The sequence below is a fragment of the Eschrichtius robustus genome, chromosome 5 (assembly GCF_028021215.1).
Source record: "Eschrichtius robustus isolate mEscRob2 chromosome 5, mEscRob2.pri, whole genome shotgun sequence".
Taxonomy (NCBI): Eukaryota; Metazoa; Chordata; class Mammalia; order Artiodactyla; family Eschrichtiidae; genus Eschrichtius; species Eschrichtius robustus.
Window position 1 is genome coordinate 71,011,609 of NC_090828.1, and position 12,497 is coordinate 71,024,105.

Genomic DNA, 12,497 nt, shown 5'->3' on the forward strand with positions numbered 1-12,497 from the left:
ACATGCTTATTGAAAAAATAAAAGAAATAAAGAATCCAATTAAAAGAAAATCCGAGTAAATTTTATTATTATGAATAAAAGAATGAGTCTTTTGAATCGGTCTGAACCATATGTCCTATGACTAGGAGTCTGAGAACAGAACCTTGGATACCAAATTCCAGTCGAGGGCCAGGCTTCCCCAAATAAGACTTCTTATTCCTACATAAGCTTACATCCAAGCCCCTAGAAAGAGTGGGTAGGTTGACTGTAAGAAGGGTTTAAACCTCTAATGCAAATTCTGTAATACTTTAAATTTACCTGGCTACACAGAGCCACCGGGGCTGAGGAATCAGCAAACACACTAATATCACAGTCTGTACTATCTACTTCTGTGTATTTAGAACTTTCTCTAAAGAACTCAAAGCTTTTCATAAATATCAACGAAAAATTACCCATTCTTTCACTATTCTTTGAGAGCTACATATATTCTACTATCCAGCATTAAGTAACCAGCACAAAAAACTTAGAGACGGGCCCAGAATAAATGTATAAGTTATGCAAGCCTCAGTCCATTCTCCATGTACTATATATTTTTCCCCAACCTTACTGAAAAAACAAATGACTTGTATTTTCTTTTGGAACCAACTCAGAAAGCCTCTGCCAGGTAATTTTCATCTTCTAGTTTCTGGCTTAAAAACATACTTTAGCACATCTGCATATAACATATTACAATAAATGAATAATGCTGAAAATGTTTTCATTAGCTGGAAAAAAAAATCTATGGATCAACAATAATTTCAAGTTGAAGTTTTGAACTATTTCTTAAACAACTTAACAAAGTACTTTATAAACTTAAGCAAATTCTGTAATAATTTAAAAACCAATACTCTGGAAGTATAGCAGGGGAAATAGAACAGAAATGACCCATGTTCTTTTACTGTTCTTTCCACATACTTACATTGTATCAATTACAGTAGTCTAGCCTAAATGTTTATACGTATGATTTCCCTTTAGACTATGACCTCCTCAAGGGCAGAGACTATTTTCTCCTGAGTACCCCATCTCCAGAGTACAGCAGAGTACCTGGCACACACTGAGACGCTCAATATTAGTCGAATAAATAAACTAATTAAGTTTTATAAGGAAATATAAGGGAAATAGATATGCCTTCAGAAGTAACCTGAAGGAATGGAGATAAGGTTTTGCTTACATTTCTATAAGGAAAATAGGAAAAATAGAGACAGTAGGTCAGTAGGTAAATAAGACAAAAGGAAATTAAGTTTCAGAAGACGGATGCAAAAAAAATAGGCCATGTCTGAAGATTTTCTTTTTCTTTTTTTGGAAAAAAAGGGAAGTTTATACTATCAGAAAAAAACGTACTAATTCAAGAAGAGAAAATACATATTTAGAAAATAGTATAAAGCTTCTGACCACAAGACTATGAGAGGGGAAGTCCAGAAGAGGATACTGTATCAAACTGGGAAATAACCAGCAGAATTCAGTTTACTTGCTATGTTTGGAAACTAACAGGAACAAGAAGTTTGGTTTTTTTTTTCTTTTTAGTAAATGCTTTTGTTCACTGAACAGATGTTAACAAACTTACTATCTGAAAAGTCCTTTTAAAAGGTCAGATAATTGTTGCACTGTCACAGTATTTTTAAAAAAAACCAGTACAATTACAAAGCAAGTACATTCCAGTGCTACCAAAGACCCCACAAAACAGAAAAATCACTAACAACCACATTGAAAATGTACAACAGCAATGTCTTGTCAACACTTCTGTACAGAGCACAGACATGACAGCTAAAACAGACAGAAGAGAAGATGCTTTTGACAGCCAGTGTGTGTGAATGATTCTTTGAGTCAGATGGCAGCAACAAGTTACCAACTAGGAGTTCTGCATGACAACTAACCATCCATCTGTATCAAACACCATCTGGCCGAGATGACTCTGGCTTCTGTGTATTTGACACTCCTTCCAGTTCCAAAGACTAGCAAAACAAGTGGTCTACCAGCATCTAAAGAGGTAAACAGGTACTTAGGTACTTGGTGCCAGAATGTACTTCGTATTCTTTCTCAGTGTTCAAAAGCAAAACTTAAAACAATGGTGATTAAATACAGTACACATCTTGAATTTACTAAAAATGGTTGTCCATACATACTCTCGACTATCATAAATAAAGCAAAAAGCTTATCTTAAGAAATGTTCCTTTATCCAGGCAAAATTTCAATCCATCTTCAAAACTAAGGCAGCATAGTCTCTATAAGTTTGGACATACAGCTGCTCAAGTTTTCGTGGGTTTCATAAATATTAATATAGAGTTCTATAAATTGAATTTTTTTCTACTGCTGATACTAAAAATTCTCATTTTTCGTATTTTCCAAAGCACGTATTTCCTAAATGGCAAAAAAAGTTCAAGTGTCCTTAAGTCATCCATAATTCTCTAAATAGGTCAAACATTATCTCTTCTCATCCTCAAGAACTAATCCCAATATTCAGAAATACCATTCTTTTCCTCTAAGTATAAAAAGAGTAAAAATTTTAGTAAATATTGAATGGATTAAAAGAAAAAGCCTTGGTTTAAAAACCTTTCAAACTGTTCCAAGATTAACAAAGAGAACAAAAGCCTTATTGAAGGATTTGCTTGGCTACCACAAAAGCTCTCAATAGGGAGCTCCACAGTTCATGAAGGAAGATAATTAAATATTAATTATTCCAATACATAACACTTCAGACACAAACTAACTGTCTTATCTTGAAACTTTGGTAAACTAAAAACCAACTTCAATTTTAGGTTAAAAAAAAAAAGAGACAGTATAGGATTAGCAACTCGGAGATCTGGTTTACACAGCTCATTGCTAAACCATTCTCTGCTATATTCTCCTATAACTAGGGAGTTATAAACCCTGCCCTCTCCCACCTTCCTGATACCAAGACTTACCTAGGAGATCTGCAATTTGACAGATCAGATTATCAATCTGATTATCTACTATTAAGTGACAGTGCTGTCACCAATTTCTCTGCATGCCAAATGGTAAACTATTTTTATTTTACAATATTGCATTTTGGTCCTGTTTAATTTATTCAGCTTCTTTGAGCCTTGGTTTCTTTCACTTTGAAATGAAAATAATACTTACTTACAGGATTGAAGGAGATTGCTTATTATGGCACATAATAAGCTCTCTGCAAACATTAGTTACTTTCCTGTAATAATGAACAACGTTTCCACATAATATGTATTACTATAGCATGTAGTGCATATGTCCATTAACTAAAGCTCTGATTATCACTGTACATAGGCAATTTGTCACCAGACTTACCACACAACCACCCCATGCTCTAAGCCAGTTTCTCAGTCCTTCTAGTTCACTGTAATCTAGGACTCAGAAGCTTCTTTTCAAGAAATCAGTGTGGTATCTCCATTGAATCAAAAACATTCTGTCAAGCAAAAAAACAAGCTCTGGTTGTTCAAAGTTTACAAAGAGACAAAATAGGCTCAGAAATAATTAAGAAACAAAATTGTCGTTAAAAACTACAAAAGTAGCACATTAGTTGAAAACAATGCAAAAAACAACAAAATGTCCACCAACACCACCATAACAAAACCCCAGATATGTACAAAGTAAAAGTGACAGTCTCTTCCTTTACTTTGCTCTCCTTTCCTCCTCAGAGGTAATTACTACTGACACTTTGGCATTTGCCCTTTCAAAACTTCTGTGTACATGTGTATGTATCTTCTTTTAAAAATGTGAACTGTTCTGCAACCAAATTTTTCATCAACACATTATCATCATATGATCATTTCACTATTTACTATGCTCCAGAAATTAGAGAGCTTTATTTTCTCTATCTCACTTAATCCTTAAACTAACCTTCTGAGATTATTTCCCACATGTTATAGATGAGAAAACTGAGGCACAAAGAGTTACAAAATAACCTGCTCAAGGTTTCTCAGTAGGTAGTAGGTAGTAGAGCTGGGATTTGAATACAGGTTTGCCTGACCACAATGCCCAAGTCCCTAAATAAGCACCATGGCTAGACTCATGTGAGTCTATCTAGCTCTACCAAGGTCCTCTTTTGCTATATATTCTCCCTTCAGGCAATCTCATTCCCAGTGGTTGGTTATTTCCCAGACTTTCAAATTCTCCTTCTAGCAGAACCCTCCTTTGAACTCTGTATCTATGCGGCTAAGTGCTGCTGAAAAAGCATTTCAAATTTTACTTACTCAAATTCGATGATCTCCTCCCTCCAACTAACAAACCCCTCAAACCCCCCGCAACCCCACCAAATCAGTCCTTTTCTAGTATTCCTTCTCTCAATACATGGCACCGCTATTTATCCAGAAAGCTATAACCATCCTTGACATTTACTTGTTCTATTGCCAATCCACCACCAAGTGTCAATTTTAATCTTAAATACTCTCAAATCTATCCACTTGTTCATTTCCAATGTAGACGTAACAGTTCAAGCAGCAAACATTAATGAACTACTGCAACAGCCTAACTGCTCTTTACAATCACTTCATAAAAATTGTCTTCTCTAAATTAGGTCAAATTCCTAATAGATATTTTAAAAGCAGTTTACTTTTCTTCCTAATACTTATCAGAGTTTGAAGCTTTACATTTACAGGATTGTTTGACTAGTCTCTGCCTAACTAGTCTGTGCCACCATTTCATGAAGTAGGGAGCATTTCTGCTGCTCATTGTAGACCCAGTAACTTAGAGCAGTTCCTGATACAATACATTGAGTAGGTGCTCAAAATAATCTTTGAATGGGTATCATAATTTAAATGTTCCTAATTATTAATGAATCTTCTTGAATATATATCCTAGCATACCTGCCTAAAAGTTTTGACAGGACATATTTCTGAAAATTAAGACCTGGAACAAAGGATACAAACATTTTAAATTCTAATAGGTGGAAAACAAATTTATGGCAAAGTACTCACAATGTACAATAGAAGAAATAAGGCTTTGATCAGAAACAGCCAGAAGCACCTTTATTCTAATACCAGTAGCTTCAGTAGAAAAAAAAAAGAGTGAACTACTTTATTCCTACCGACACTTTACACCAAGATAAATGCTTTGAGGAGCAAAGAAAGGAAAAAAGGAAGAGCAGTACACAATAATGAGGCCATTCACATCTTAAGTGAAAGTAAAGACATTTTAAAATAAAGTAGTACGTAAAATAAAGGCATGTTACGCCTTTATGCATTCCTTTAAAACATGTTTTACAAGCTTTTATAGGTAACATAAGCCTTGAGAGTTTACATTTCACATGGGTCAAGACTAGCTCTAGAATAAAGGAATCTGACAACACAATCCTTATGGCTTTACATTTATTGTCAGAAAAACATTTAGATCTGTAATTTATGATAAAAAGACGGCATAAATTTAGTCTTATTTGAGGTTTTCACCTTATACCCACTGGTTAGTCAATAAGGCTCTTTGCTTAGCACACAGGATGATTTGAAATATTTTATATCCTTCACCTTACTTATCAGTACATAGAAAAAGCAGTTTATAGCACAGCATCTGAACTATTTTAGAATTAAGAAAATTTCTTCCTTTCTATACAAGTTATTGTAGATTTTTCTCTTTTAATCAAGAACTGGGCAAGAAGAGACAAATACTTCTTTTCTCAACAAGCAGATATTTTCTGATTACATAATACAAAGGCTCTGGGGACAAGCAGATCAAATGCAGGAAGTTTTCTGTAACAATCATTTATGAATATGGTAATCTGACTTTTAAATTGGCAATCAGTTTTTAAATTTTCAGATGTTTTTATTACTTTATTACTGATTCTTCTCTTGGTCAAAGAAACAATAGAGGGTACTTACGTCTTTTAAAAATATATTTGGTTTCTCCCACAAGACAGTGGCAGAAATGAGTGACAAGCCGCTTGGTATAATAAAACTGATTTAATATTTAATTCCACACTGTGGAATCTTGTGATATTTGAAACTCCCTAGGCAACGTAACTAGTCAGTCACAAGATATGGCAAAGACTGCTAATTATTACCACATATGCATTCTCATTCTTTCTTTTAGTAATATAGACTTTTAAGTGGGCACATGATCATCCAGCTAGAGAATATATGTACTGGCCTTCCCCACTGCTAGGTGTGACCATGTAACTAAGTTCTGGCTAACAGGGTATGAACAGAAGTGACCTGTCCAAATTCTGGACTACATCATTAAAAGGAAGTTGTTTGCTCTTCCCCACTTCTCTCTCTTCTTACTGGCAGGGAAATGATAACAAGTAGAGCAGCCACTGTGATTCCAGAGAGGGAAACTGTAATTTAGGGGTGAATGAGCTGCCTGACTAGCCCTGGCTACTCACTTCTGGACTGTTACATGAGAGAGAAATAAACTTCTATCTTATTTAAGCATGGTATTTCCTGATCTCTTTGTAACAATAGCTTATTCTATCTGCACAAAATTCAGGGGCCAAGCCAACTCTACCACTGCCCTATATAATAATCTCTTCTCTTATTCTTTAAGCACATTAAAAGTTGTTTATGTCAGGGGCTACTGTGATTAAGATATTCCTCTACTTTGCAACAGTCAGAAGACCTTTTAGTCTGGGTATACCTAAGTGCTTATACAAAGCAAGAAACAGAATAAGCCATATTAGACTGTGAATCCTTTAAAAGGTACATTTTATGTTTTATGTATCTTTGAATCCCTAGCATTTATTATGTTCCTGAAACATCATAAATTATTTGTAGGATGAATAAAAGAAATATGAATGGCAAACTTTATACTCTAGCCTCTCTTAGTAAGAGATGTATAAATCACAAAGTAAGGATTTATCCAAGGATAGGGAAGATTATATTTGGTTATTTATAGCAATGGGAAGAAAACAGTTTGAAAACTTGGAATGGGCTGTGATTTAACTAGGTTAGTATAATGAATATGGACTTTTGAGTCAGATAAACTGTTTCAGTATAGATTCTGCCACTTACGTTAAAAAATTAACTTATTTCTGAGAGTCTCAGTTTCTTCATTTAAAAACGGGGTTAACAATGCCAACTTTGTAGGGCTGGGAGTATTTACATATAAAGTATGTGACTCTTGTAAAATATGCTCATTCATAAAAAGTTAATTCTCCTTTCTGCTTTCTGAAGTAATATGAATTTAAGGATTGAAGGAGGGAAAAGGATACAATTCATTCAGTATTTTCTGGGATTACCTGACATTTTTTTTATGGTCTAGAATAAAGGCTATACTGTAAGGAAGAGCTAAAAATATTCATGTTTTCTTATAGACGAGAGGTTCTAAGACAAACAATTTAATGTCATGGTGGTAGGTGTGCCTAGATGTAACAATGGAAAATTTGGTATAGAGAAGAACACCTCTTAGGGGCCAGGGAAAGTAAATATACTTGATGATCAATAGTAGGGTATGAGTAGCAGTATGAAGGATCATCCTTTGAAATTTAAGTGAGGTAATTTAGGATAAAAGGCAGTATTATTCCACACAGTACCTTATAAAACTCATTACTCTATTAATATGGTATAGGTGGGAAAAAAATAGTGGATATATAAGTTCAGGTCTGACATTCAGTTTAATGTGCCTTCCAAGTGACAATAAGATATATGGGTCTAGAGCTCAGAGGGTAAATCTGGAGTAGGGAGATAAATTTAGGAGTCACTGTCATAGGTATTTGAAGCCACAGGAGAAGATGAAATAGCTCATACAAGAATATAAAGTAAGATGCAAAGAAGGCCTTGAATAAGTCTAATGTTTAGTGACCTGGTAGTAGAGAATAAACCTACAGAGAAGAATGAGGAAATGCAACCCAAAAAGGAATGAGAAAAATCAAATATGGTGTCTGAAATGTTAAAGAAAAACAGTGCTTTAAGTAAGAGGTAGTACAAGAGATATGATCAGTTATTAGATGGAATGAGGTAGTTCTGTATGTGTGAACTTGAAAGACTATGGATGATTTTAGGCAAAGAAGTCATAGACATGAAATCTGTGGTCAAGCAATTTTTTTTTTTTCAAATCATAGTTCTACTACTTATTAGTGATGTGGTTATGGGCAAGTTATTTCACCCTTTTTGTACTTCAGTTTCCTCATATGAAAGATAATTCTTCCTCATAAGAGCTGTATAATGATTAAATCAGATGACTGTAAAGAACTTTGGCAAACGTAAGCCTCAATAAATCTTAGTGATGATGATGGTGAAGATAAAGACATTTAAAAAAATTTAAAACCTTTTTCAAATTAGCATAACTCCATTTTTGAAAAAACATGATTCACATATTCTGGAAGGATATACATATATTACTAACAATGACTACCTCTGGGAAGTGAGGGAGAGGACCATCACTTTATATTCTGTGTATCTTGGATTATTTGCATTTTTTTCAATAAGCATGTGCTGCTTTTGTAATTTTGGCCAATAGTATTAAAAAAAATCACTTACCTGCCTTATTTGTCTTTGTCTCCTTTATTGATTTGGAATACTCAGATGTCTTTGCTTGACAGAATGTTCTTAAATGGATGTAGCACACTGACTTCAAAAAGGAGCTTCTGAGTCTTAAACTGCAGTGAACTAGAAGAAATGCTGTGAGAAGAACTGACTTGGAGTATGGACAGCTAAGTGGTAAAAGGCAGGCGAATCTGTACAAACTGATGAATGACAGGTGAACAGCAATAAAACATCGATAGTAGGAGAATCTAGGCTACACTGATTTTTGTTTTTTGGTAATAGATTTTTTGAAAGTTGTGGTAAAATATATGTAACATAAAATTTGCCATTTTAACCATTTTTAAGTGTACAGTTCTGTGGCATTAAGTACACTTACATTGTTGTGCAACCATCACACCATCCATCTCCAGAATTTTTTCATCTTCCCCAACTGAAAATCTGTCCTTTTAAACACTAACTCCCCACTCCCTTCCCCCAGTCTCTAGGAACCACCCTACTACTTTCTGTCTCTCTGAATCCAACTAGTCTATCCATTGTATGTATATACCACATTTTGTTTATCTATTCATCCATTGAGGGGCACTTGGGTTGCTTCCACCTTTTGGCCTCTAAATAAGGCTGCTATGAACATGGGCATACAAATATCTCTTTGAATCCCTGCTTTCAGTTCATTTGGGTATATACCCAGAAGTGGAATTGCTAGATTATATGGTAATCCTATGTTTTGTTTTGAAGAAACATCATTTATTTTCCACAGTGGATACACTATTTTACATTCCCATCAGCAATGTACAAGAGTTCTAATTTCCCCACATCCTCACCAATACTGATTTTGGGTTTTTTTTTTAATTTTATTTTTTATAATAGCCATCCCAATGGGTACAAAGTAGTGTCTTACTGTGGTTTTAACTTGCATTTCCCCAATGATGTCGAGCATCTTTTCATGTGCTTATTGGTCATTTGTTTTAACTTCTTTGGAGAATGTCTATTCAAGTCCTTTGCCTATTTTTTAATCACGCTGTTTTTTGTTGTTGAGAGTAGGAGTTCTTTATATATTCTAAATATCAATCCTTTATCAGATAAATGATTTGCAATTATCTTCGCCCATTCCTTGGGTTGCCTTTCACTCTGTTGATAGCGTCCTTTGATTCACAAAAGTTTTAATTTTGATGAAGTCCAACTTATCTAATTTTTCTTTTGTTGTCTGTGCTTTTGGTGTCATATCTAAGAAGTCATTGCCAAACCCAATGTCATGAAGCTCTCCCTCTATGATTTCTTCTAAGAGTTTTATGGTAGCTCTTGCATTTAGGTCTTTGATCAGGTTTAAGTTAATTTGTATATGGTGAAAGGTAAGGGTCCAACCAAGAACACAGACTTTCCCCCATATGTTTCTCCTTTTAATTTTTTTTTCTTCTGGCTGCTCTGTGCAGCTTGCAGGATCTCAGTTCCCCGACCAGGGATTGAACCGGGCCACTGCAGTGAAAGCCTGGAATCCTAACAACTAAGCCACCAGGGAACTCCCTCTTCTTTTAATTTCTTTCAGCAACATTTTGTAGTTTTCAGTGTGTAAGTCTGTCACCTACTTGGTTAAGTTTATTCTTAAGTATATTATTCATTTTGATACTATTTTAAATTGAATTTTCTTTTTTTTTTTTTTTAAGATTTTTAGAAATTTCATGTAATGTCTGAAACATTTATATTAACATATTTCCATACATATTTCCATACAAATACAAATATAAGATTTTTAGAAATTTCATGTAATGTCTGAAACATTTATATTAACATATTTCCATACATATTTCCATACAAATACAAATATAAGATTTTTAGAAATTTCATGTAATGTCTGAAACATTTATATTAACATATTTCCATACAAATAACCCAATGAAAGTTTAGTATTAGTTGTTTTGTTTGTTTTTTTATACTGCAGGTTCTTATTAGGCATCAGTTTTATACACATCAGTGTATACATGTCAATCCCAATCGCCCAATTCAGCACACCACCATCCCCACCTCACCGCAGTTTTCCCCCCTTGGTGTCCATATGTCCATTCTCTACATCTGTGTCTCAACTTCTGCCCTGCAAACTGGCTCATCTGTACCATTTTTCTAGGTTCCGCATACATGCATTAATATACGATATTTGTTTTTCTCTTTCTGACTTACTTCACTCTGTATGACAGTCTCTAGATCCATCCACTTCTCAACAAATGACTCAATTTCGTTCCTTTTTATGGCTGAGTAATATTCCATTGTATATATGTACCACAACTTCTTTATCCATTCGTCTGTTGATGGGCATTTAGGTTGCTTCCATGACCTGGCTATTGTAAATAGTGCTGCAATGAACATTCGGGTGCATGTGTCTTTTTGAATTACGGTTTTCTCTGGGTATATGCCCAGTAGTGGGATTGCTGGGTCATATGGTAATTCTATTTTTAGTTTTTTAAGGAACCTCCATATTGTTCTCCATAGTGGCTGTATCAATTTACATTCCCACCAACAGTGCAAGAGGGTTCCCTTTTCTCCACACCCTCTCCAGCATTTGTTGTTTGTAGATTTTCTGATGATGCCCATTCTAACAGGAGTGAGGTGATACCTCATTGTAGTTTTGATTTGCATTTCTCTAATAATTAGTGATGTTGAGCATCTTTTCATGTGCTTCGTGGCCGTCTGTATGTCTTCTTTGGAGAAATGTCTATTTAGGTCTTCTGCCCATTTTTGGATTGGGGTGTTTGTTTCTTTGATATTGAGCTGAATGAGCTGTTTATATATTTTGGAGATTAATCCTTTGTCCGTTGATTCGTTTGCAAATATTTTCTCCCATTCTGAGGGTTGTCTTTTCGTCTTGTTTATGGTTTCCTTTGCTGTGCAAAAGCTTTGAAGTTTCATTAGGTCCCACTTGTTTATTTTTGTTTTTATTTCCATTACTCTAGGAGGTGGATCAAAAAAGATCTTGCTGTGATTTATGTCAAAGAGTGTTCTTCCTATGTTTTCCTCTAAGAGTTTTATAGTGTCCAGTCTTATATTTAGGTCTCTAATCCATTTTGAGTTTATTTTTGTGTATGGTGTTAGGGAGTATTCTAATTTCATTCTTTTACATGTAGCTGTCCAGTTTTCCCAGCACCACTTATTGAAGAGACTGTCTTTTCTCCATTGTATATCTTTGCCTCCTTTGTCATAGATTAGTTGACCATAGGTGCGTGGGTTAATCTCTGGGCTTTCTATCTTGTTCCATTGATCTATGTTTCTGTTTTTGTGCCAGTACCATATTGTCTTGATTACTGTAGCTTTGTAGTATAGTCTGAAGTCAGGGAGTCTGATTCCTCCAGCTCCATTTTTTTGCCTCAAGACTGCTTTGGCTATTCGGGGTCTTTTGTGTCTCCATACAAATTTTAAGATGATTTGTTCTAGCTCCGTAAAAAATGCCATTGGTAATTTGATAGGGATTGCATTGAATCTGTAGATTGCTTTGGGTAGTATACTCATTTTCACAATGTTGATTCTTCCAATCCAAGAACATGGTATATCTCTCCATCTGTTGGTATCATCTTTAATTTCTTTCATCAGTGTCTTATAGTTTTCTGCATACAGGTCTTTTGTCTCCCTAGGTAGGTTTATTCCTAGGTATTTTATTCTTTTTGTTGCAATGGTAAATGGGAGTGTTTCCATAATTTCTCTTTCAGATTTTTCATCATTAGTGTATAGGAATGCAAGAGATTTCTGTGCATTAATTTTGTATCCTGCAACTTTACCGTATTCATTAATTAGCTCTAGCAGTTTTCTGGTGCCAGTTTTAGGATTCTCTATGTATAGTATCATGTCATCCGCAAACAGTGACAGTTTTACTTCTTCTTTTCCAATTTGTATTCCTTTTATTTCTTTTTCTTCTCTGATTGCCGTGGCTAGGACTTCCAGAACTATGTTGAATAATAGTGGTGAGAGTGGACATCCTTGTCTCGTTCCGGATCTTAGAGGAAATGCTTTCAGTTTTTCACCATTGAGAATGATGTTTGCTGTGGGTTTGTCATATATGGCCTTTATTATGTTGAGGTAGGTTCCCTCTAT

At 34.7% G+C, this 12,497-nt stretch overlaps 1 protein-coding gene across 8 annotated transcripts in view; it reads right to left on the reverse strand.

Annotated features, from left to right (window-relative positions):
- The window catches only part of TANK (TRAF family member associated NFKB activator), an 81,262-nt gene that overhangs the window by 37,168 nt on the left and 31,597 nt on the right, over positions 1 to 12,497 (reverse strand). The window contains exons 2-4 of one of the 8 annotated variants that reach the window (XM_068545014.1): positions 8,418 to 8,558; positions 3,301 to 3,418; positions 1,893 to 1,997 (exon numbers count right to left, since the gene is read on the reverse strand). The exons of 6 other annotated variants lie outside the window; for them this stretch is intronic. In XM_068545014.1, coding sequence (XP_068401115.1) covers positions 1,893 to 1,895 — 3 coding nt within the window. In that variant the 5' untranslated portion in view covers positions 1,896 to 1,997; positions 3,301 to 3,418; positions 8,418 to 8,558. The remainder of the gene's footprint in view (positions 1 to 1,892; positions 1,998 to 3,300; positions 3,419 to 8,417; positions 8,559 to 12,497) is intronic. One more of the 8 variants, XM_068545015.1, reaches the window with a different exon arrangement.